We start from the raw sequence: 21,759 nt of genomic DNA on the forward strand, positions 1-21,759 counted from the left end.
AAGGAAGGGACTCATCAAGGTCAATATGGCTCAAAGAAACCCTAAAAGTTTTTAAAAATGACAACAGAGGGAAAAATATGGTGACTAAAATGTTCGTTTACAACAAATGATGAAGTCGCTTCATTCCCCACATTCCATATGGTGCTTCAGGATTGAGAGGAGCATTGCACAGAAACTCCTAAGTTGTATACTGTTAAACCTACTATTAAATACAGATGACTTTATTATTTGGGTGCTTGCTAGTAATGGATTCTTTTCCGCTTAGTCTTGTTATTAGCATCATAGAAATAAGGATAAAGTATATTTCCCATTGAAGGTGGAATGGGTCTCTAAAGCCTAAAATAAAGTGTCCCCCTTCTGAACAGTGAGCTGCTTAAGACTTGGGCAGCTATTCTTACAGTGGATACTTAAGGATGAGAGGTTGACAGTTGAAAGCGTCTTTTATGCAAAGAGAAAAGAGGTTAAAGAATGGTGAAAGAAATAGGAGAGGGAAAAAAAAGGAGAGAGAGAGAGAGAGAGCCATATTAAGAGAGAAGATAAAGAAATTACAAACTATTGGAGGAAAAGAAGTCCTCAAAAGAGGAAAAAGAGGAACAATAATACTTTTGAAGGTATTGTGGATCCAATTTGAAGCATTGAGAGTTTCGCTTTGGTTTCTCTATTTTTTCGCCCTTCGTCAATCTACATAATACACCCCACATTTGATTCATGAACAGTTTTGTCCTTTCTCATATACTTTGGATGTATACAGATTGCCTCTTCCGGGGCAATTTTTACCAAATAATATTTGCCTATTCAAATAAATAAAAACATATGGAGGACAAGCAATGAAGAACTTTTGGGCCTCTTTAGTTCTAAAAAATAGTTTCTTTTCCATTTCTAGTTGCTTAAGAGACCGCTTGGTGTCATCGTATTATGGAAGCAAAAACTAGAAACAAAAACTGAAAACAAGAAACAAAACTAAAAACTAGCAATCTGTTTGGTAAATACAGAATTTTGGAGCAATCAGGGAGTAAACTGGCATCTTGTGTTTTGCTAGATAACAAGGTTCAATGGATCCAGGAACAGTTTTCGGAGTTTTGGATGCAGAAAACTAAATTTCCATGGTTAAAGCAGAAGAAATTCCCAGGAAGATCCTTGATTATTCGAATTGCGTCAAACAAATTTGGAAGGATGATCAGCATTGGGAAACTGCTGTAATCTGGCAGAAGATTTTCTTCAAAAATTCCATGTGGCAGAGAAGCCACAGGTTGGTGGAGTTTTTGCAAATCTTGAAATGGGATGGAAACAGAATGCAAGAGAGTAATAGAAAAATTTATGGGTCTGACGTGCAGACAGTGCAGCTCCACTGACATAGCAGAGCGAGAAGGAAAAATTATGGCACATAATGGGCTACCCAATGAGCCCAGCTATACAGAGACGGTAAAGAATGGAGCTGCTTATGATCGGAGATGGAGATACTACGGAAAAACCAGTCGTAAAATTCAGAAAGGCAGGATCCTGAATTTGGAAAGAGAAAATTTGGAGGAAAGAGATTTCTGTGCATTAACAAAATCCAATTCCAACTCAAATTTTGAAAATTTTCTTTCTAAAATTACTAAACCAAAACTTGAGATGAAAAATTTTGAACAGGATAATCAGTCATATGTCACAGGTTTTGGGCCTGGAGGACTTGTTTTGAAGCATGCTTTCCCGGTAGGCCCAAGAAAATCTAAATGGGATGGATCAGTGGGCTTAGCTTGGGGCGGAGGGGGGAGAGAAAAGCCCAGTACATGTAAGAACCTATGAATGACTAAGGAACTTTGCTTAACTGGTGGGCGCTTGGGGGTCTTATTGTACCCAGGCAAGATGGAATCTAAGGGCTTGACAAAGACTCATAGGAAGGTGGAGGAAGAAAATGTGAAGATGGATGGTTGTAACAGTTTGACCAGTTTGGGTAAGTCACAGATAATAAAGTCAGCTAAGAATGGAAAATCCGCTGCTAACCTGCCAAAGACATAAGCGATTTCAATGGGAGATGCGGAGATGCTAAAGAGCCCGGAGGCGGATGTTAAACAAGACAATGGATCCTAGTAATCTTTTGTCGAGCAATGGAGAATCGCAGACAGCATTGATGTTGTTGTTGTTGTGTCAAACCACCGTAGCATCCTCAATAGCATGCAGATCATAGTTATGCTTCTCATCATCCACATGTGGAAGCACCATCGAGACACTTAGATCTCAAATCTTCAAAAATAACCTTCTAGAAAGCACAAAAACAGGTAATAATACTCATATTTATTCATCAGAAAAAGCATCCCATTGAAGCCATAATTGATTTTCCTAGATATCCAAGATAATGCATGAAAAGCCCTTGAACAACCATGTGATGTCCAAATAATCCTTAATAATGAACTTTGCAAAAAGTCTTGTTTTTCCAAAGAAATATGTTCATCAAAGAAGGGTTCAAGATATTTTGATTGTAAATGAGAAAAGCATAATATCAGAGTGATGAAAAAAGAAAATCATCCAAAAATGACTATATAAAAACAAGCTAACAAAACCAACAGCTTAGCTGCATATAACCATGTCCATTTAGTCATAAACAAATAGTGACTCCGTCAAACACGAAAACAAACCTTAAATAATCACTTGTCCTTTCAAAAAGACCACGTCCAACATAATAACGCTCCTGCATAAACCATAAAAAATATTCGATAAAAACATGGAAATCAATCATGCCGGGATATTTATATTAAAGAAACATTAAACATAACATACCTGATAAATCCACTTGAAAAATTGGAAGAACGATTGATCAGACATTTCCGATAGGGAGTGGCAAGCTGGAAATTTAAGTAACATTGCAAGGAATAGGCGTAAACCAGCATAAGCCCCCAAGGCAAGAATATATATCCGAAAATAGAAAGAATTTGAGCCTGCATCATTTCTCTCCTCTAAAACTTTCCTGCAATTTCTTATCTAATTAAGGCAAGCCCAGAATATAAAAACAACACACACATACACAATACATAAAAGTATCAATTTTTTAGAAATAAAGAAATTTACTAATAGAAGAATGGAAGAACACACAAAGCAAACAATAAGATACCCACCTAGCCAAAAAGGAAAGAAAAACAAACAAGAGAACTTGACAAAACCATGAAAAATAATGAAGCAAAGCTCTGCAATCCCTTTGTACATTCACCAAAGGAAACCCTTTAAAAAAAACAAGCAAACAAAAAAAAAACACAAACACACACACAAATGCAGAGCACCAAAGTTAAGCAAGGAACGTCATTCAACTCAACACAGAATTATTGAAAAGCAAAAGGAGTGTGACTCAAACGAACGAAAGAACATAAAAAAGACAAATCCCCACTAGTATCAAACTCCCAAGTCCTTCTATCTCTCCCCAAAGAACTTCAGAAAGAACCCATATTACAAGGTGAATTTGGGAAAAGTGAGATTATGCCATTGGGGATCAGCACAGGTGGTCATCTCCTTGTGGGGCTTTTAGGTTGCAAACATGGGCTTTTCACATTACCTATATTAGCCTCCCCCTTGCAGCCATATTCAAGGACAAAAGAGTCTTGGGGCCCCATCATTAAAATGTTTGAAAGAAAATAGGCTGGTTGGAAAAGGAGCTACCTGTCAAAGGACGGAGACTCACCCTCATCAAGAGCACACTTTCCAAACCTCCAGTCTACTTTATGTCCCTCCTCCCTATCCCTTGCTCAATTGCCAAACAGGTGGAAAGACTTCAGACAAGATTACTGTGGGAAGCTTGGGAGATGATTTCAAATACTATATTTAAAGGAGAGGCAATTAAACAACCAATTTAAAAAGGAAGCTTGGGGTTTAAATCTCTCCCTACTTTCAACAAGACCCCTCTGGGGAGTTGGCTCTGGAGATTCATGAAGGAGAAGGATGTCAGTGACAAAGTGGTTAGGTTGTGAGTGACACTCATGTAGCACTCAACGTTTTTTGACACCCAGCTGTGTGGGTATTTTCTTTCTGTTGTTTGTGCTTGGACAGAATTCCCTTGATGCCCTTTAAGATAGAACGACTCGCATGATAGCATGTTACAGAAAAGAAAATTGGAGACTCACATGTAGACGTATGTCACAAATGCAGAGCTGATGCCCCACCAAAAGAACCTTATAACCAGCCTTGAGATTGCCATGCCTCTCGCTGTGTTATAAGCCCCAAACATAAGCAGGACATCTAAACAACCTACATAAGCAGAAACATGATAAAGAAAGGAGACATAAATTTTTAAGCAGAAAACAAAAATGTAGACTAGAAGTAGCTAGCCTCGGGGTCATCAGGTGATGGCCTCAGCCTCAGCCTCAGTGACGAAGCACCCATGACTATGCCTCACGAGGCCAGGACCAATAAGAGAACACACCAAGATGGGCAGCCACAGGCAGGATGCTCCTCCTGCTTCTCTTTGGTCTGAGTGATAAATAAATAAAATAAGGAGAAAAAGAACAGCGTACTCTCGATAAAATTCATGATTGCAAATGTAGGACCAGTGCTAAGTACAATCTTAAAAGTATTAATATCAATATTCCCACTGTGGAAGGCTAAAATTGTTAAAATCTGCAGAAAATAAGGTAAAAAATACAAATTCAGTATGATGATAAGCTCACATTTGAGATGAATAGAGAAATAATATGTGGATTTAAAGAAACAAACCTGGAACATTATGGCCAAAAAGATCCATAGACGATGAAAACTCCTATACAAGTGAAGAAATGTCCGATGCTCAACAAATGTGCTTTTCCCAGTCTTCCCTTCCCAAGAAAAGAAAGAAAGAAAGCACAAAAGAAAGAAAGAAAGAACTGAATCAGAGAACAAATAGAGTCAAGTCAATGCAGAAAAACTAGAAGATTGATGGAATGACTATTCATCAGAGACATAAACCAATAAAAAATATATAATCACATCAACGGTCCAGCAACACACACAGATAAAAGATGTCATGAAATTATAAAATTACTCAAAACAAATAAATTTAATGCACACAACCATTTTCATCACAACAACAAATCTATTACAAGCCAATAAAATATTTCTACTTCCAAATTGACACGGTAGGACAATACCATGCCTGCCACAGTAGAATGATACATCAATCTGGTTTTAAATATGCCATATCAAAAAACAAATAAAAAAACTGACGACGGGGGCGAACCCCAGAGGTGGGGGTGAGGGTGTCACTATCCATTTAGCGGGTACTGATCAAAGAAAATTCAAATATAAAATCAGAGAAAACCAAGAGACATGTCTATATGGACTGCATGGTGTGAATAGAATTTATAACTTGAACCTGGAGACGATGCATCTGAATATAAAATAGAGAATAAACTGGTAGCTGGTAAAGCATTCAGGTTTCAAAAAGAACAAAAAATAAAAAGTGCTGCCACTCATACAAGAATCAATTAAAAAATTTACAACGAGAAACAAACAAATATTGACTCTCGTCAAAAGCAACCATTAAGACATCCAGAATGTGGAACATAACTGTAAATTTTTTCAACAATTATAACTATGCATTCAGGATATGATTAACAAAAGTAGATTTCATAATGTCTGTGGGGGCATTCTTTAAAACTGATCAGAGACTGTATAATATATGTGACTTGTCTTATTCTGATCTTATTTGCCAACCCAAATATCATGAAGATGGATTCAGATAGATTTTATACCCATACCATGAATGGGCAGAATGACAAATTTCACTGCACAACTATAGGCAACTTTCAACTGGGAATGACTAATATACCCTACCCTACATACCAATGAATTATGAGATCTCTAGTCACTACACATACAACCTACATACCAATGAATTATGAGATCACTAGTTGCTACACACACACACACAGCGCAAAATCCAGAGCAGACACAAGAGAATGAAAAATAGACGAGCATAAATTGGTGCTGCAGAAAATATTAGTCGTGAAAGAAATGCTTGTACAGACCTACAATTTATAAAACAGGAATAGCAGCAGCAAAGAGCACCCAAAAATACAGAAATGAAGAATTAGAAAGCAGTAAAAAAGATCCTTTTGATGGCTCTCGTTCTCTCTCTCATGGAATAGCCCTCTCTATCACAAACCTCTTTACAGCTTTGAAAGTAGAAGGCAATGTCAAAGCACTCGATTCAGATCAAAGAAAAGACCTTCAATCTGAGATTGGACAAGCTGGGAGAGATTCTGTTTCTGCTCGTGTTTGAAAAATAACCTTTCTCGCACTAGATGGGTTAAACTTTCAAAAGAGGCAGCTCATTGTTTCGCCAATGGTCTTTCAGATTTTGTTCAGTCAGAAAGGGGTTCTTGAGAGGCCGTCCATACGGCAAATCTGCAGTACTGGATGACGATTAGGTGGATGAGGGTGAGAAAGTATTTGGAGTTCAGAGCTGAGATGAGAAGGCAAGATTTTTTCCATGTTTATTCCTGGTGGTTAAAAAGGGGTTGGTGCAGCATTTTGCAAGCAAATTCCGCAAATTAACTACAGGGTTTCATGTTCAGTCTGCGAGGCGTTGCAAGTCCTGCTGTTCCCAGATCATGGAGTCAGGTGGTGTTGGAAGGAAAGGTAGGTGAAGAGTAGGTTGCGCAAATCGATTCCAACCAGGAACGAAGGATGTGGTGCAGAATAACATCCGTGCCTTTGGTGTGGTCGTGTGCTGCAGTTATAGGTTTCCAGGAAACCAATGCCAGAGGGTTTCCATTCAGAGACATATGCTCAATACAGCTAAAGCAGCTGGGCCTGCTCAAACTGCTAAGTATGCTGCGACACCAGTTGAAGCGGGTATGGTTACACTCTGTGTAGTAACCCGACCCAAAAAAAAAAAAAAAAAGATATTTTGGAGAAGATATTTTGAGATATTTATATATAAATATCTTGGAGGAGATATTTATTTAGATTACTTAAGGGCTAAGTAAAGATTTATTCTATAAATTCTCTTATCCTCTCTCATTCTCTCATTCTCTCATTCTCTCTCTCTCTCTCTCTCTCACAAGGATTTATTCTATAAATTCTCTTATTCTCTTTCATTCTCTCTCTCTCTCTCTCTCTCTCTCTCTCTCTCTCTCTCTCTCATTTTCTCTCTCTCTCTCTCTAAGATCCTTCCCCGTTCGTCATCCGTTTCCAAAAACGGAGGGTACTGCGTGGATCAGAAGAGAAAACTCTACACTTTTAGTGGATCGGATCGTCGTTTCGGAGAGTTTCGGGTTTTCCCAAGAATCGAGGTAGGAATCTGATCCTAATTTTGATTGGATATTTGGATAGCAGTAGAAAACATAGTAAGGTTATGTTCTGTGGTTTTAGGTTTTCGGGATCTTGAGTTGTTGTTTTGGACCGTTTTCGTACGAAGTTTCATTTTGAATATAAGGTAAGGGGAACTTGATTACAACAGCTATTTTGGAAAACTAAACCGCTAAAAAACTAGTTTATGTTATTATGTATGATTTAAATGCTTATTTGTGAAATTCTACCGCGTAAAAATGCCGATTTGACGATTTTACGGTTTTTGGTAAAAACGAGGATTTCGACGTATGATCTCCAAATTTTACAAACATCGTTATTTGCGTTTATACTATAGTAGGAGAGGCTCGATTCCCTTATTTATTTAGTTAAACTATGTATATTGAATTTCTATCATTTAGCGGGTTTTTGTATTAAACTTGTGTGATATATGTTGAAATGGAAATGAATGTATTTTCTATACTACTGATATAGAATATGGGAATGAAATTCCAATTTGTTATACTGACAATGTGATAAACAGAGGCTGGTGATACACCGAGCCGCATCAGTAAACAAAGAGGGGTAAACCAGGTGCAAAGACGTCGATTTGAACCCGCTGGAATTATTTCTATACTATTGATATAGATTATGGGAGATAAAATCATATTTGTATAAATTGAATTTATGATACACGGAACCACAGCTTGAGAGTCCCGGGAGGGTTGAAAAATACTTTCTTTGCAGGGTGAAATGAAACCACTGTTATATGATACGGCACGATATCGTAGCTAGATGTACACGTGCAACCACACGTACTAAACGATGTGGGTACCAAGATGGTCGGCTAGCAGGGTGAAACCATTGGCTGATATTGGGCCAATGGAGGCAGTCGGATCGTATGAAGGTACTCGACAGTGTCTGCACGAACAGGGCATTGGACGAGTACCAGTGCACAACCCGAGCCATGGGGTAAAACTGGTTATAGAGATATTTTGCTGTTGGTCATCTGATAAATCATTAAATGGTCGAAAGACAGATGTGGGAATTTTGTAATATGAATAATGATATACCTGATGCATTACTGTATTGAAAATATTTGATTTATATTCCAGATGTTGAATGAAAATATGCATGTATGCAGTCACACACTGTTGTAACTCCTTCTTCCTTACTGAGAGGTGTCTCACCCTATCTTACAACCTTTGTTTTCAGGTCCATCCATGCGTCGGTCCTAGTAGATAAAAGGACTAGGGAGTTTATTTTGGTTAGCTTACGTAAGCATCTAAATTTTTGTACTAAACTTGATGAAAGTCCTTTTTGGAGGGTTGTAATATGACGATTACTCTAAGTCCGAATGTATGTAAATTATGGATGTATTAGTGAACTCTGGTATAAGGCTAGTAGTAATCCCAATGGATGTTTATGTTTTTTCGCGACATTTACATCATGATTATGTATGTTTTACACCTGTATGTCCCTGTTTAGGGAGGGTTGTTTCCATATCTTGAACAGGTATAGGTATTTGATGTATGTGAATGACACCTGAGTCCGTGTAAAGGGCCGGGTCGTTACACTCTGGGAACAGGAGGCCAAGAAATCTGCACTGGGCCACTTACTCCTTATTTTTTAACTGAGACAATTATTTGAAAGAGGAAGAGCCTCCTTTTTATATAATTTGGGCCACCTCATTAAAAAGACCCATATTGTTCCAGGCCCTACTTTGGATGAAAAGGAAGGCTACCCTCATTTGGGTTTCTTGCAGAATGGTCAGCCCCATCCTAAGGAAAAGGGCAACTGAACCAATCAACTCATAAATTCTATTAATTGGCAGGTTCAACACCCGGGCCTCACTATTCAAAAGCAGAATGTGGGGAAGAAGATTTTCACCTATCCGTAAAAAAAGTGCAAAGCCTCTCTCCAGCTTCCCAAGTCAAGAATGGAACAGATCAAATTGTGGAGCAAATTCAAGATGATCTTAGATTGGCTTCAAAAAATTCTCTTGACAACAAAGATGAAATAATCAAGTGTCAAAGTGATTGACGATTCAGGTTCTGCAGAAGGACAAGAGGGAGGAGGTGGCACCATGAGGAATATAGAAGATGGTTTTTTGAGAATATCTGATGTTTCAGGACTTAAGTCAGATAATTCTAAGGGTCCCAAGGTTCACACTCTTCAGAAAGCTGCTCTAATGGGGTGCAGAAATGAAGAAGTTGCAAAAAGATAAGAGAGAGCACTCTGCTGAGATACTGCCAAAAACTTGAAAGATAAATTTTTAAAAGAGAGTTATGTATTGTGCAAAGCGGAAGATATATGCTAAGAAGACGGGCAATTCTTGTGATGGGGCTAGCAAAGGACAGGAGAAAATGAAATGGGGAAATTTATCAGATAATGAAAGTGACGTTCATGGTGAGTTTGATTGTGTGGTTTACCGTTGGATGAGATTGAGGAACTATATGGATATGTTTCTGATCCTGTAATGTTCTATGGGATTTATAATATGCGCATCCATCCCCTTTGAAGGAATGGAGAGGGTTTCTATCTTTGAAGATGATGGTCAGAATTCTATCAACACCGGCAGAGGAGATTCCAAGGAATGATCATGTAGAGACCCAGAAAAGTTAATTTATAAGAGAACAAAAGAAAAGTAAAAGAAAGAAAAGAAAAAGGAAGGAAAATTTGAAGGAGCAATACAGCAGGGACTCGTCAACGAGTGCCCTATGCTTGTCGACGAACCCATTGTTCTCGTTGACTAGTGTCCTACTTTGACTCGTCGATGAATCCTCTGTTCTCGTCAACGAGTACACATGGACCAGCAGTCTATAAATAGGCTTTAAGTCATTTTCTCCGTGGAAAATCACTCTCCTCACTTTCTCTCTCTAAGGCTTCAGCCACAGTACCTTCTCTCTTCGATTCTAGCCCGGTTTCAACTCAATTCGACGATCAGACACCACCACGAGGTTCTAGGGACGATTATCTGCAAGTTAACCGGAGCAGTTTTGCAGTTTGGGGTTCTTGAGCACCACTCCAAAACTAGGGTAAGGGAGTTATTTTAAGTTTAAATAGATATTGGGATTATGTGGACTTAGGAATATTAGAATGGTAGGCATTTTGGGATTGAGCTGATGAATTGAGGTTTATGGAATACAGGGTTTTGTGCTAACGCCACAGACACGGATTTAGGATCCCTGTGAGCATTTCCTCAGAAAATCAAGTAAGGGGATAAGTTATGGCAGTTAGTTTCAAAAGTTTTACCAGCTAAAGTATAGTATTTAATCATGGGATATCAATATATGATTTTCTGAATATTATAGGATACGAATTTATGAGTATGGAAATTTATGGCTTTTCACATGTTATGTACCTTTGGGAAAATTCAGAATTTTGGGTTTCAGAAAAACCCTATAGATGATATATATATTATTCCCATATAGCATAAATATAATTTTTCCCATACAGTAGTAAAATACAGTTTTCTCATATAGATTATAGTGTTCTGAGTATTACCCTAAACTGTGTGGCGTAAGAAATACTAGTTTTAATATAGAGTTTTAATTCACAGATTTTGAACAGTTTTACAGAACCATAATATTTTAGTTTCACAAAACCATGATATTACAGCATTTATAGAACCATGATATTACAGTCATTACAGAACCATGATATTTCAGTTATTATAGAATCATGGTAATACAGTTACTATAGAATCATAGTAAAACAGTAATATATAGAAACAGTATTATATAGTATCAGAACCCTGATGGACCATAACAGAATACAGAGCACAATACCGTAGCTAATACAGTATAGATAGTGCAACCACACATCTCAAATAGAGTGTGGTGTTGACAGTCGATTGTGCCTCAGAGGAGAGTAGAGGAGCTCCCTAGCAGTCCGGACCAAGTTCAGTAGACCAATCGTACTACAGAAGTATTATAATTTGACTTAACCTAGTAGACCAGCCATGGCTAAGTCCATCCCACGGGCCACACAACCCAATCATGCGAGGTTAATTCATGATTATAGTTATCCATCCAAGGAAGTTTTCACAAATATATATATATCCGTAGTTTTACAGGAAACAGGAACTATGTATCACAGCTAAATGTATGATCAATAGAAAACTTGTATTTTAAATGGCATAGGTGTGAGTTATAATATGTCTTACCTTTAATTGCTATCTCAGCTACAGTTTAATTAATAGTTATGTTAATAATGTAAAACTCATTTTCCACACATTGGTAATAACTTATCTCGTCTTACTGAGAGGTGTCTCACCCCAAAATTCAAACATTTCAGATGATCCAGGTAGGCGAGCAGGACAAGCTCTCGAGTAGAGGAGGTGTTGGTACCGTCCTAGAATCAGGATAAGTGTTGAGCTGGGAAGTGGATTTTGAGTAATCCCTTAGAGTTTCTTTTTGTGGATTTTGGGAAATGTACACGTATACTTATGGAAACAGTAGAACTCTGGTATTGTATATAAAGTTTGGGTGTTTTATGTTTTCCGCTGCTTAGATAGTATGTTTATGAACAGGTATTCTCCGGGACCAGGATGTTTTTGGTGAATATTATTATTATAAAAAAAAAATGGTAATAATTTGGGGTCGTTACAGATGAAGCAGCACAAGATCCTAGGGGAAATGAAGTGCACTTTGTTGAAGGCAAAAACAGAGCTAACGTGAAGCATTCGACGGATTATTTTTTATCAAAAAAGAAACATTATTATAAAAAGCAGGGCATCAATGGGAAGCCGAACAAGTAGCAAGAACAAGAAGTAACAAAATAGTACACCTGCTCATAGAAGGAGTAGGAAATTGAGAATAACAAAAAAGGTCCCTCCCAGGGATGCATCAATTATAGATATCCAATTATCCAAGACATTTTGTAAAGAAGAAACTGTACCCACAAAGAACTATTCCTTTCTTTCCAAACCACCCAAAACATAGCAAGGGGGATAAGGGAAAAGCCCTCCTCCTAATCTTGTTGGAGCGGAACCCTTTCGTAGCCCAAAAATTACCCTCAACTGAAGCTTCCGCAACCCATTTCTGCTTGACCATGGAAATGACCAAGCGCCAAATATTTCTGGTCTAAGGGCAGTGAAGAAGGATGTGGTTCACTGACTTTTCTTCTTCAAGGCACAAATAACACCTATTAATGGTAATCAAAAAGTGAGGAATGCAGCCTCCTAAGTGAAAAAACAACTTTCAAGGGGCTGTTGTTTTCCAAACGAGCTACCAAGGAAAATATTTGACACACTGCACCAAGCAACTAAGGTGATTATAATAAGACTTATTGTGAAAATACCCTCCTTGCTCAGGGCCCAAATGAGCTTACTGGAGGAGGCTTGGCTCTGAACATTGTGTAATCATAATAAGAATCTGAGAATCTGAGAAGTCCTCGAGCTCCTACACTTGAGAAATCCGCACTCTTAGAATCCTACATCTGAGAAGCCCTCGAGATCCTACGCTCGAGCAATCATCAAGCTCTCAGAATCCTACATCTGAGAAGTCCTCGAGATCCTACACTCAAGCAATCTGCAGACTTTCAGAATCCTACATCAAAGAAGTCCTCGAGATCCTACACTCGAGCAATCCGCAGACTCTCAAAATCCTACATCTGAGATGCCCTCGAGATCCTACACTCGAGCAATCGTCAGACTCTCAGAATCCTACATCTAAGAAGTCCTCGAGATCCTACACTCGAGAAATCCGCAGACTTTCGGAATCCTACATCTGAGAAGTCCTCGAGATCCTACACTCGAGCAATCTACAGACTTTCGGAATCCTACATTTGAGAAGTCCTTGAGATCCTACACTCGAGCAATCCGTAGACTCTCAAAATCCTACATCTGAAATGCCCTCGAGATCCTACACTCGAGCAATCATCAGACTCTCAGAATCCTACATCTGAGAAGTCCTCGAGATCCTACACTCGAGAAATCCGCAGACTTTCGGAATCCTACATCTGAGAAGTCCTCGAGATCCTACACTCGAGCAATCATCATACTCTCAGAATCCTACATCTGAGAAGTCCTCGAGATCCTACACTCGAGCAATCTGCAGACTTTCGGAATCCTACATCTGAGAAGTCCTCGAGATCCTACACTCGAGCAATCCGCAGACTCTCAGAATCCTACATCTGAGATGCCCTCGAGATCCTACACTCGAGCAATCATCAGACTCTCAGAATCCTACATCTAAGAAGTCCTCGAGATCCTACACTCGAGAAATCCGCAAACTTTCGGAATCCTACATCTGAGAAGTCCTCGAGATCCTACACTCAAAGCAATCAACAGACTCTTAAAATCCTACATCTAAGAAGTCCTCGAGATCCTACACTCAAGCAATCAACAAATCCTACATCTAAGAAGTCCTCGAGATCCTACACTCGAGCAATCATCATACTCTCAGAATCCTACATCTGAGAAGTCCTCAAGATCCTACACTCGAGCAATCTGCAGACTTTTGGAATCCTACATCTGAGAAGTCCTCAAGATCCTACACTCGAGCAATCTGCAGACTCTCGGAATCCTACATCTGAGATGCCCTCGAGATCCCACACTCGAGCAATCATCAGACTCTCAGAATCCTACATCTAAGAAGTCCTCGAGATCCTATACTCGAGCAATCAACAAATCCTACATCTGAGAAGTCCTCGAGATCCTACACTCAAAGCAATCAACAGACTCTTAAAATCCTACATCTAAGAAGTCCTCGAGATCCTACACTCGAGCAATCAACAAATCCTACATCTGAAAAGTCCTCGAGATCTTACACTCGAGCAATCAACAGACTCTTAGAATCCTACATCTAAGAAGTCCTCGAGATCCTACACTCGAGCAATTAGCAAACTCTCAGAATCCTACATCTGAGAAGTCTTGAGATCCTACACTTGAGCAATTAGCAAACTCTCAGAATCCTACATCTGAGAAGTCCTCGAGATCCTACACTCAAGCAATCCGCAGACTCTCAGAATCCTACATCTGAGAAGTCCTCAAAATCCTACACTCGAAGCAAGCCATCATTGTGTCCCATGGCTGGATCATAGTATCCCTACGGCTTGGATTCCTACATTCGAAGCAAGTCATCATTGTGTCCCATGGCTGGATCATCGTATCCCTACGGCTCGGATTCCTACATTCGAAGCAAGCCATCCTTATGTCCCATGGCTGGATCATCGTATCCCTAAGGCTCGGATTCCTACATTCGAAGCAAGCCATCATTGTGTCCCATGGCTGGATCATCGTATCCCTACGGCACGGATTCCTACATTCGAAGCAAGCCATCATTGTGTCCCATGACTGGATCATCGTATCCCTACAACTCGGATTCCTACATTCGAAGCAAGCCATCATTGTGTCCCATGACTGGATCATCCTATCCCTACGGCTCAGATTCCTACATTCGAAGCAAACCATCATTTTGTCCCATGGCTGGATCACCGTATCCCTACGGCTCGGATTCCTACATTCGAAGCAAGCCATCATTGTGTCCCATGGCTGGATCATCGTATCCCTACGGCTCGGATTCCTACATTCGAAGCAAGCCATCATTGTGTCCCATGGCTGGATCATCGTATCCCTACGGCACGGATTCCTACATTCGAAGCAAGCCATCATTGTGTCCCATGACTGGATCATCGTATCCCTACAACTCGGATTCCTACATTCGAAGCAAGCCATCATTGTCTCCCATGGCTGGATCATCGTATCCCTACGGCTCGGATTCCTACATTCGAAGCAAGCCATCATTCTCTCCCATGGCTGGATCATCGTATCCCTATGGCTCGGATTCCTACATTCGAAGCAAGCCATCATTGTCTCCCATGGCTGGATCATCGTATCCTTACGGCTCAGATTCCTACATTCGAAACAAGCCATCATTGTGTCCCATGGTTGGTTCATTGTATCCCTACGGCTCGGTTTCTACATTCGAAGCAAGCCATCATTGTGTCCCATGGCTGGATCATCGTATCCCTATGACTCAGATTCTTACATCGCAGCAAGCCATCCCTGTGTACCTCAACCTAGATTCTTACATTCAGTGCAAATCGTCTCTTGTTGGCAGAAATAAACAACTCTTGATTAACCTGAAGAGCCATAGAGAGTTGAATGGCTTGGCTAAAATAGGTGTCATTTATCTTTGCAGGCTTGTTGCTACAAAAAACGTAGGAGAGTTCCTACCGTTGCATTGAAGCAACTAAGCCTACAAAGAGGGGCAGCTGTAGACACCCTATTTTTGCCCTAACCAAATAGAGCAAGAGGTCCCCTCTTATTTTTTTCATTATTATTATTATTACCTTATTTTTATTATTATTATTATTATTATTATTATTATTATTATTATTATTATTAGTATTTTCATTATTACTTTCTTATAATTATTTTTATTTATTATTATTTATTGCCAGTAGTATTATTAGTATTACTTTACTATTATTATTTTAGATATATTTATTATTATTATTATTATTATTTTTATCACTTTTATTATTATTATTATTATTATTATTTTATTATTGTCATTATTTTTAGTATTTTTTTACTATTACTATTAGCATTATTATTATTATTAGTATTATTATTATTATTTTACTGATAGTATCTTTATTATAATTATTTATCATTATTTATTACTAGTATTATTATTATTATTATTATTACCTTATTGATCCTTATATTATTATTATTATAATAATAATTATTATTATTACTATTTTCATTATTACCATAATAGTAAAAGCAGAAAAAGAAAAGAAAAATAAAAATAAAATCAAAAAGGAAGTTTTTTTTTAGGGTTTACAGAATTTTTTTTTATATAAGGGGGGCATAGCCAAGCCAAAAAGGGGAAGCACAGACCAAAGAAAAAAAAAAAAAAGAAACCCTACCTTGCAATCTCGTGCTGCAGTAGTGGCGTCGTTGGCGTTTGCGCAATCAACTAGATGAAACCAATTGAGCAGCGATTTCTTATCCGATCAATGCGAAACTTTACGAGGTCGTTTCTAACCCTTTCCTCTTAATTGTCACCGTTCAGATTCTTCTTTTGAGTTTTCCCCCTTTGTGTCAATTTCTTGCACAGCCGTATCACCGCCGCAGCAGTGGAGTCATCGGCGTCCGCGCATTCAACTAGACAAAGCCAATCGAGCGGCGATTTCGTATCCGATCAATGCGAAAATTTACCAGGTCGTTTCTAACCCTTTCGTCTTAATTGCCACCATTCAAATTATTATTTTGAGTTTTACGACTTCATTTTAATTTATTGCACAGCCGTCTCACCGCCGCAGCAGTGGAATCGTCGGCGTCTGCGCATTCAACTAGATGAAGCCAATCGAGCGGCGATTTCTTATCTGATCAATCTGAAACCTTACTCGGTTGTTTTTGACTCTCCCTTGTTAATATTTACTGGTTGGATTAATTTCTTTGAGCTTCGTAATTTTATCTTCATCTCTTGGACAGCTTGTTCACACACCCACAACACACACTCAGCACACTGCCTACATGTACACTGCACACGCTAAATATAGGCTGTATATTATTATATTTATTATAATATTGTCAAGTTCTTATATTTCTATTATATTATATTATTCATAAGATCTTTTAAGGTGTAAATGTTAGTAAGTTAATTGCTTTTTAATCATAGTATCACTTATATATCTATCTTGAGTTTTGGGTTTTTATTATTGTGGTATTTATTGTAGACATTAACTAGCCTATTCTCGTTGTGGTAGGATTTTAAGAATTTTCTTGTTTACATACATTTGTTGTAGATGTTAATTGATTTATTGTTATTCTCGTTATTTGTTTTATTATTTATTGTTAAAATTCTGTCTGTTCATTTTTCCCGTATTGTCATGTATTTATAATATGTGTTGATTATTTTGCATTTAGGGTTTTTGTCATAATTAAGGTTCACATGTGGGGTTATTATTATTTTGTATATTTAGTGTTTATATCATATGTACATTAATTTTTTATTTGATTTATTTCCATAATTTCCCATTTGATGGTCATATTGGATATTTACATATTAGTATTAGCTTTAAATTGTTTCCATAGTTTCACAACTTGCTTACCCTTTGTATAATTACCTGCTAGTTTTAGGGTTACTTGATTTAATTTGATGAGTAGATTGTTTCCTTAGTTTTGGTAATTTTGTTTATATATGTATTGATTGTGTGTTCCCATTAGGTAAGTTGCTATTATAATATATAGAATATTATGGTATTACTATTATACTTATATTAGGTATTATCTATTAAAATATTTTTTTTTTAATTTCTAATATATATGGTATTACCTTTTATGATGTCTTTAGTATCTTGATACATATATTATCTTATGATAATTTGTTACTTATTATCCTATTATTATATATTAAAACCTCCCATACTAGTATTTTTCTATAAAAAATTTAATACAATTTCAAAATTTGGGAGTGTATTTTCTTAATTTGTTAATCCCTATGATTTTAATACTAGGGTATGAGCTTTCAGGCTTCACGTACCTTAAGCTCTGAGGGAATATATATATATATATATATATATATATATATATATTACATTTATTTATTTATTTATTTTTCATGTGTATTTATAAATTCACTAGAGGAGTAATTTTAAAGACTTTTTAGATTAACTCAAGGATAATTCTAAATTAATTAGGTACCGTTCGTAAGAACGGGCGCGTAGGGGGTGCTCATACCTTCCCCTCGCGTAACCGAACTCTCAACCCCAGCTCTGGTAACGTAGACTCATTCTACCCCTAACGAGGTAGTAATCATATGTTCTAACCACACTAAAAGGTTAATGGCGACTCCGATATTCTTGTTTTTCCCAAAAATATTAAAATTGATTTTTATTTTGCCGCTCGAGGCATACGCGCTCCGAGACGTCGCGACACATTGTAAAGGCTACTATAAAAACTTAAAAGAGTATCAATCTCCCAATGACAAACCTTCATGATTAGGGTACCGTTCCAAAAGGTCCCATGATTAGTGCATTCCCGGTGATGGCACATGACGACAAATTTATTGCAGGCAAGCCTACCAATGGAAGGGAAACAAAAGCTAAGCATGGACTCGCCACACCAAATTTCATGCCAAAAACACACATTCTTTCCATTTCTCATGTTGAAATGAATGTGAAATAAAAAATTCTCCCACCCATTCCTAATAAATTTCCATAGCCTTCAGAACCACTTTGGAGACCCAACCATCATGATGAAGGGCATATTTACTAGCAATAGCTTCAATCCAAAAAATCAATTTCTTACTGGCATGAACCTCTCAACCTCCACAGCCACTTCCCCAAGAAAGCCTTGTTGAAACTAAGAAGGGATCTAAGGCCGAGCCCTCCCTTATGAATGGGTTGTTTGACAGCCTCCCCATTTAACAAGATGATATTTGAATTCCTCTCCCTTGTTCCCCCAAAGGAATCTTCTTTGAATCGCTTCAAATATAACTTCCAATATATTGGAAACTGTACAAGGGATGAGAAACAAAGACATGAAATAAAAAGGGTTGGCTAAGGTGCTTTTGATGAGAGTGAGCATGCCATCCTTGGAGAGAGAATTCCTTTTCCATCCAGCTAGTTTCCTTTTAAATCTACCACTAGGATAACAAACACCCTTGTCTTTGAACTCAGTGCCCAGGGAGAGGCCAAGCCAAGAAATAGGAAAGACCCCAAGATTGCAACCCAAAAAGCCTACAATGGAGGGACCACAATCACAAGGCCCAAAAAGAATGATATCGCTCTTACCCAAATTCACCTTTCAACCTGTGATTGCTTGGAGATGCATCGAGGTTAAGGATTTGATCAAGATCATCCTCGCAAAAAATAATAGTATCATGTGCAAAAAGCAGGTGGGAGACTACAAAATTTTCGTTGTTCCTTCCAATGCTAAGCTCCTTAAACAGGTGACCTTCATTGGCTTTGACTACCAAATGGCTCAGAACTTCCATAACCAAGATAAATAAAAGAGGAGAGAGGGGGTCTACTTATGTCAAACTGCAGGAAGATCTAAAAAAACCAGAGGGCAGCCATTAATGAGTACTAAGAATGAGGGTGTCGGATACAATTTTTTTATACCAAAAGAAAATCATTACATAAGTAAGAATGTACAATCAGGAGAACAGACATCTCCTTAACATAATCTGGGAAAACCTAGAGGAAAAAAGAAAACCCAAAAGAGTAAAGAACAGAGCAAGCCAGTCAACTTCTTGCCCTAAGAAGTCAACAAAGAAAGCCAATCGTGCTGAATATCTAAGAAGCACAGCCCCTTGAAGTTACCATTACCCACACACCATAGAGAAGTGAGAAAATGGATCTTCTCGCCCACCAACAAAAATGATCATTTCTTCCCCAAAAATATATCTGAGTTTCATTCCTTCCACAAACCCCAAAATACTGCAAACAAAGCACAATTTCATAGCAATAAGAGCAGCATTCAAGATCTGTCTACCTAAAACAAAGGCATGTTGTTGCTTCCCAAAAACTTCTGATATTTCCAAATAGTGCCTGGCTGCAACAACTTTCGAAGGTGCTTCTACAAGCTTACCAACTAGGCTAATGGAATGAAATATTTGATGTTTTAAGCCCCCACTTTTTTAGGGATTAGGGAGACAAAGGTTGAATGGATGCTTCTAGCCAATTTGTGGAAGTCACTCAATACTCCAATGAGGTCTTGCTCTAGAGTGTCCCAGTTCCTTTGAAAGAAAGCCATGTTAAAGTCGGAGGTTCTGGGGCTTTGTCCCCTTTGCGGCTCTTGAGAACTGAACTAATTTCTTCTTCCTCCAAGGGTCTTTCAAGCCACCTAGTAGTGACAAAGTTTAGTCTATGAAAACGATACTGCTTACTATTGTTCTCCAAGATTCACATTCAATTTACAGATTTCTATGAAAATTCAAAACACTGCACTTAATATCCCCCTCCTCCACTAGGAGCTTGCCCTCCACTTCAAACTTTGTCATCAAGTTGTATCTTCAATGTGAATTAGACGCTTGGTGGAAAGAACTGGTGTTCCTGTGCCCTACCTTCAACTATAGGGCCCTAGATTTTTGCCTCCATGTTATTTCCTTCATACTGATAATCTCAGCAAGGGCTTTTTCAAATTTCAGGAACAACTCTTTTGGATATATTCTCACCATTTAGACTTCCTCTAATCTCTTAGTCATTCGACTCCTTTAAGTCATTCACGGTCTCATCTTCCTTACGAGTGACACTGCCAAAGATATTTTTGCTCCACCACTTCAATTTCACTTCCCGTAATTTTAATTTCAAGCCAGCCACTTCAATCTTCATGTTATGCCAGTATGCCACCAATTCTTAATCAGGCCAAAACCTTCATCATTAAGCCACCTGTTCTCCAAAACAGAAGGGGGTTGGTCCCCACCTGATCCCTCCCATGTCAAACAAGATGGGAAAGTGGTATGAAATGCTGAGGCAGTAAGGATTGCAAACCTATTCCATCCTTAAGTGTGAGGGGTCCCTTGTTTAGTCTGTACTTTTTGGTTATTCTTTATTTTTCGTTTTTCTTTTAGGGGGAGGGGGGTTTGGAGCGGACTTCTGTCCCCCTTTATTGTAACTTCCCTTCTCATTATAATACACTTTCCTTTCATCAAAAAAAAAAAGGATTAGGAAGCAAGAACAAGCATTTCTCAGAAAATACCATAGATGCACTATTACATTAAATGTATAGATATCAAAAATTAAAGAATCAAACAATATAACTTTACCCATCCTTCATTAAATCCAAGAGAACCTAGCACAAATAAATAATATAATTCAAGAAATATTAACAACTAAAAAAAGTAATGGGCACAAAATAGAACCTTAATCTGTAATATCAAAACTACATGCAAAAACTTCTTTTGAGACAAATAAAGATCTAATGCCGCTAAATGTCAAGTACAACCTGGCAAAGGTCCAAATATTCACCATACCATTTGTTTTACTTGCACTCTGACTATCGACGACATATTAATGACCCAGTATCAACCCCTAATGCGATGCCCAACCCACATGTATCCACTAACCAAATGTGCAACAAATACTACTAAGGTATGTATTAGAATACCACTAAAAGCTTAAGCTTTATGTTGTAGGCCAACAATGTATACCAAAGCTTTAACGCTCACCCCACACATGCAGCCCGATAGCACATGGAGAGATCATCAAAACATGACAAATAACACCCATTACAATGAATATAATAATTTTTTAAACATCACAATAAACACGGATAACAAGACTAAGACCCAAAACCTCCTGGTAACAGCTCTGATGTCATGTTGGCATACCATGTTACCTAAAAGCTTAAACTTTTAAGTTATGGGCCTACAATGTATATCTAGCTTTAACAATATGAATGCATGATAGAAGTGCAACTTGTCAAGTGCAAAAATCATCAGCACATAATTGATTGCTCATTTTATTATATGTTATTTTTTGTTGCATTTTATATGTTATTTTATGTTTGTATCCACCATTAATGAATTAGCCATAAAAAATAATCAAAAAAAAGAGCCT

The 21,759-nt window shown here is 37.9% G+C and overlaps 1 protein-coding gene across 1 annotated transcript in view; it reads right to left on the bottom strand.

Moving 5' to 3' along the window:
• Window positions 1-21,759, bottom strand: part of LOC131159472 (callose synthase 10) — a 150,527-nt gene that overhangs the window by 97,807 nt on the left and 30,961 nt on the right. The window contains exons 13-17 of the mRNA XM_058114407.1: window positions 4,681-4,773; window positions 4,482-4,584; window positions 4,092-4,215; window positions 2,761-2,947; window positions 2,619-2,671 (exon numbers count right to left, since the gene is read on the bottom strand). Coding sequence (XP_057970390.1) covers window positions 2,619-2,671; window positions 2,761-2,947; window positions 4,092-4,215; window positions 4,482-4,584; window positions 4,681-4,773 — 560 coding nt within the window. The remainder of the gene's footprint in view (window positions 1-2,618; window positions 2,672-2,760; window positions 2,948-4,091; window positions 4,216-4,481; window positions 4,585-4,680; window positions 4,774-21,759) is intronic.

This window comes from Malania oleifera, chromosome 7, assembly GCF_029873635.1.
Source record: "Malania oleifera isolate guangnan ecotype guangnan chromosome 7, ASM2987363v1, whole genome shotgun sequence".
In the NCBI taxonomy this organism is placed as follows: domain Eukaryota; kingdom Viridiplantae; phylum Streptophyta; class Magnoliopsida; order Santalales; family Ximeniaceae; genus Malania; species Malania oleifera.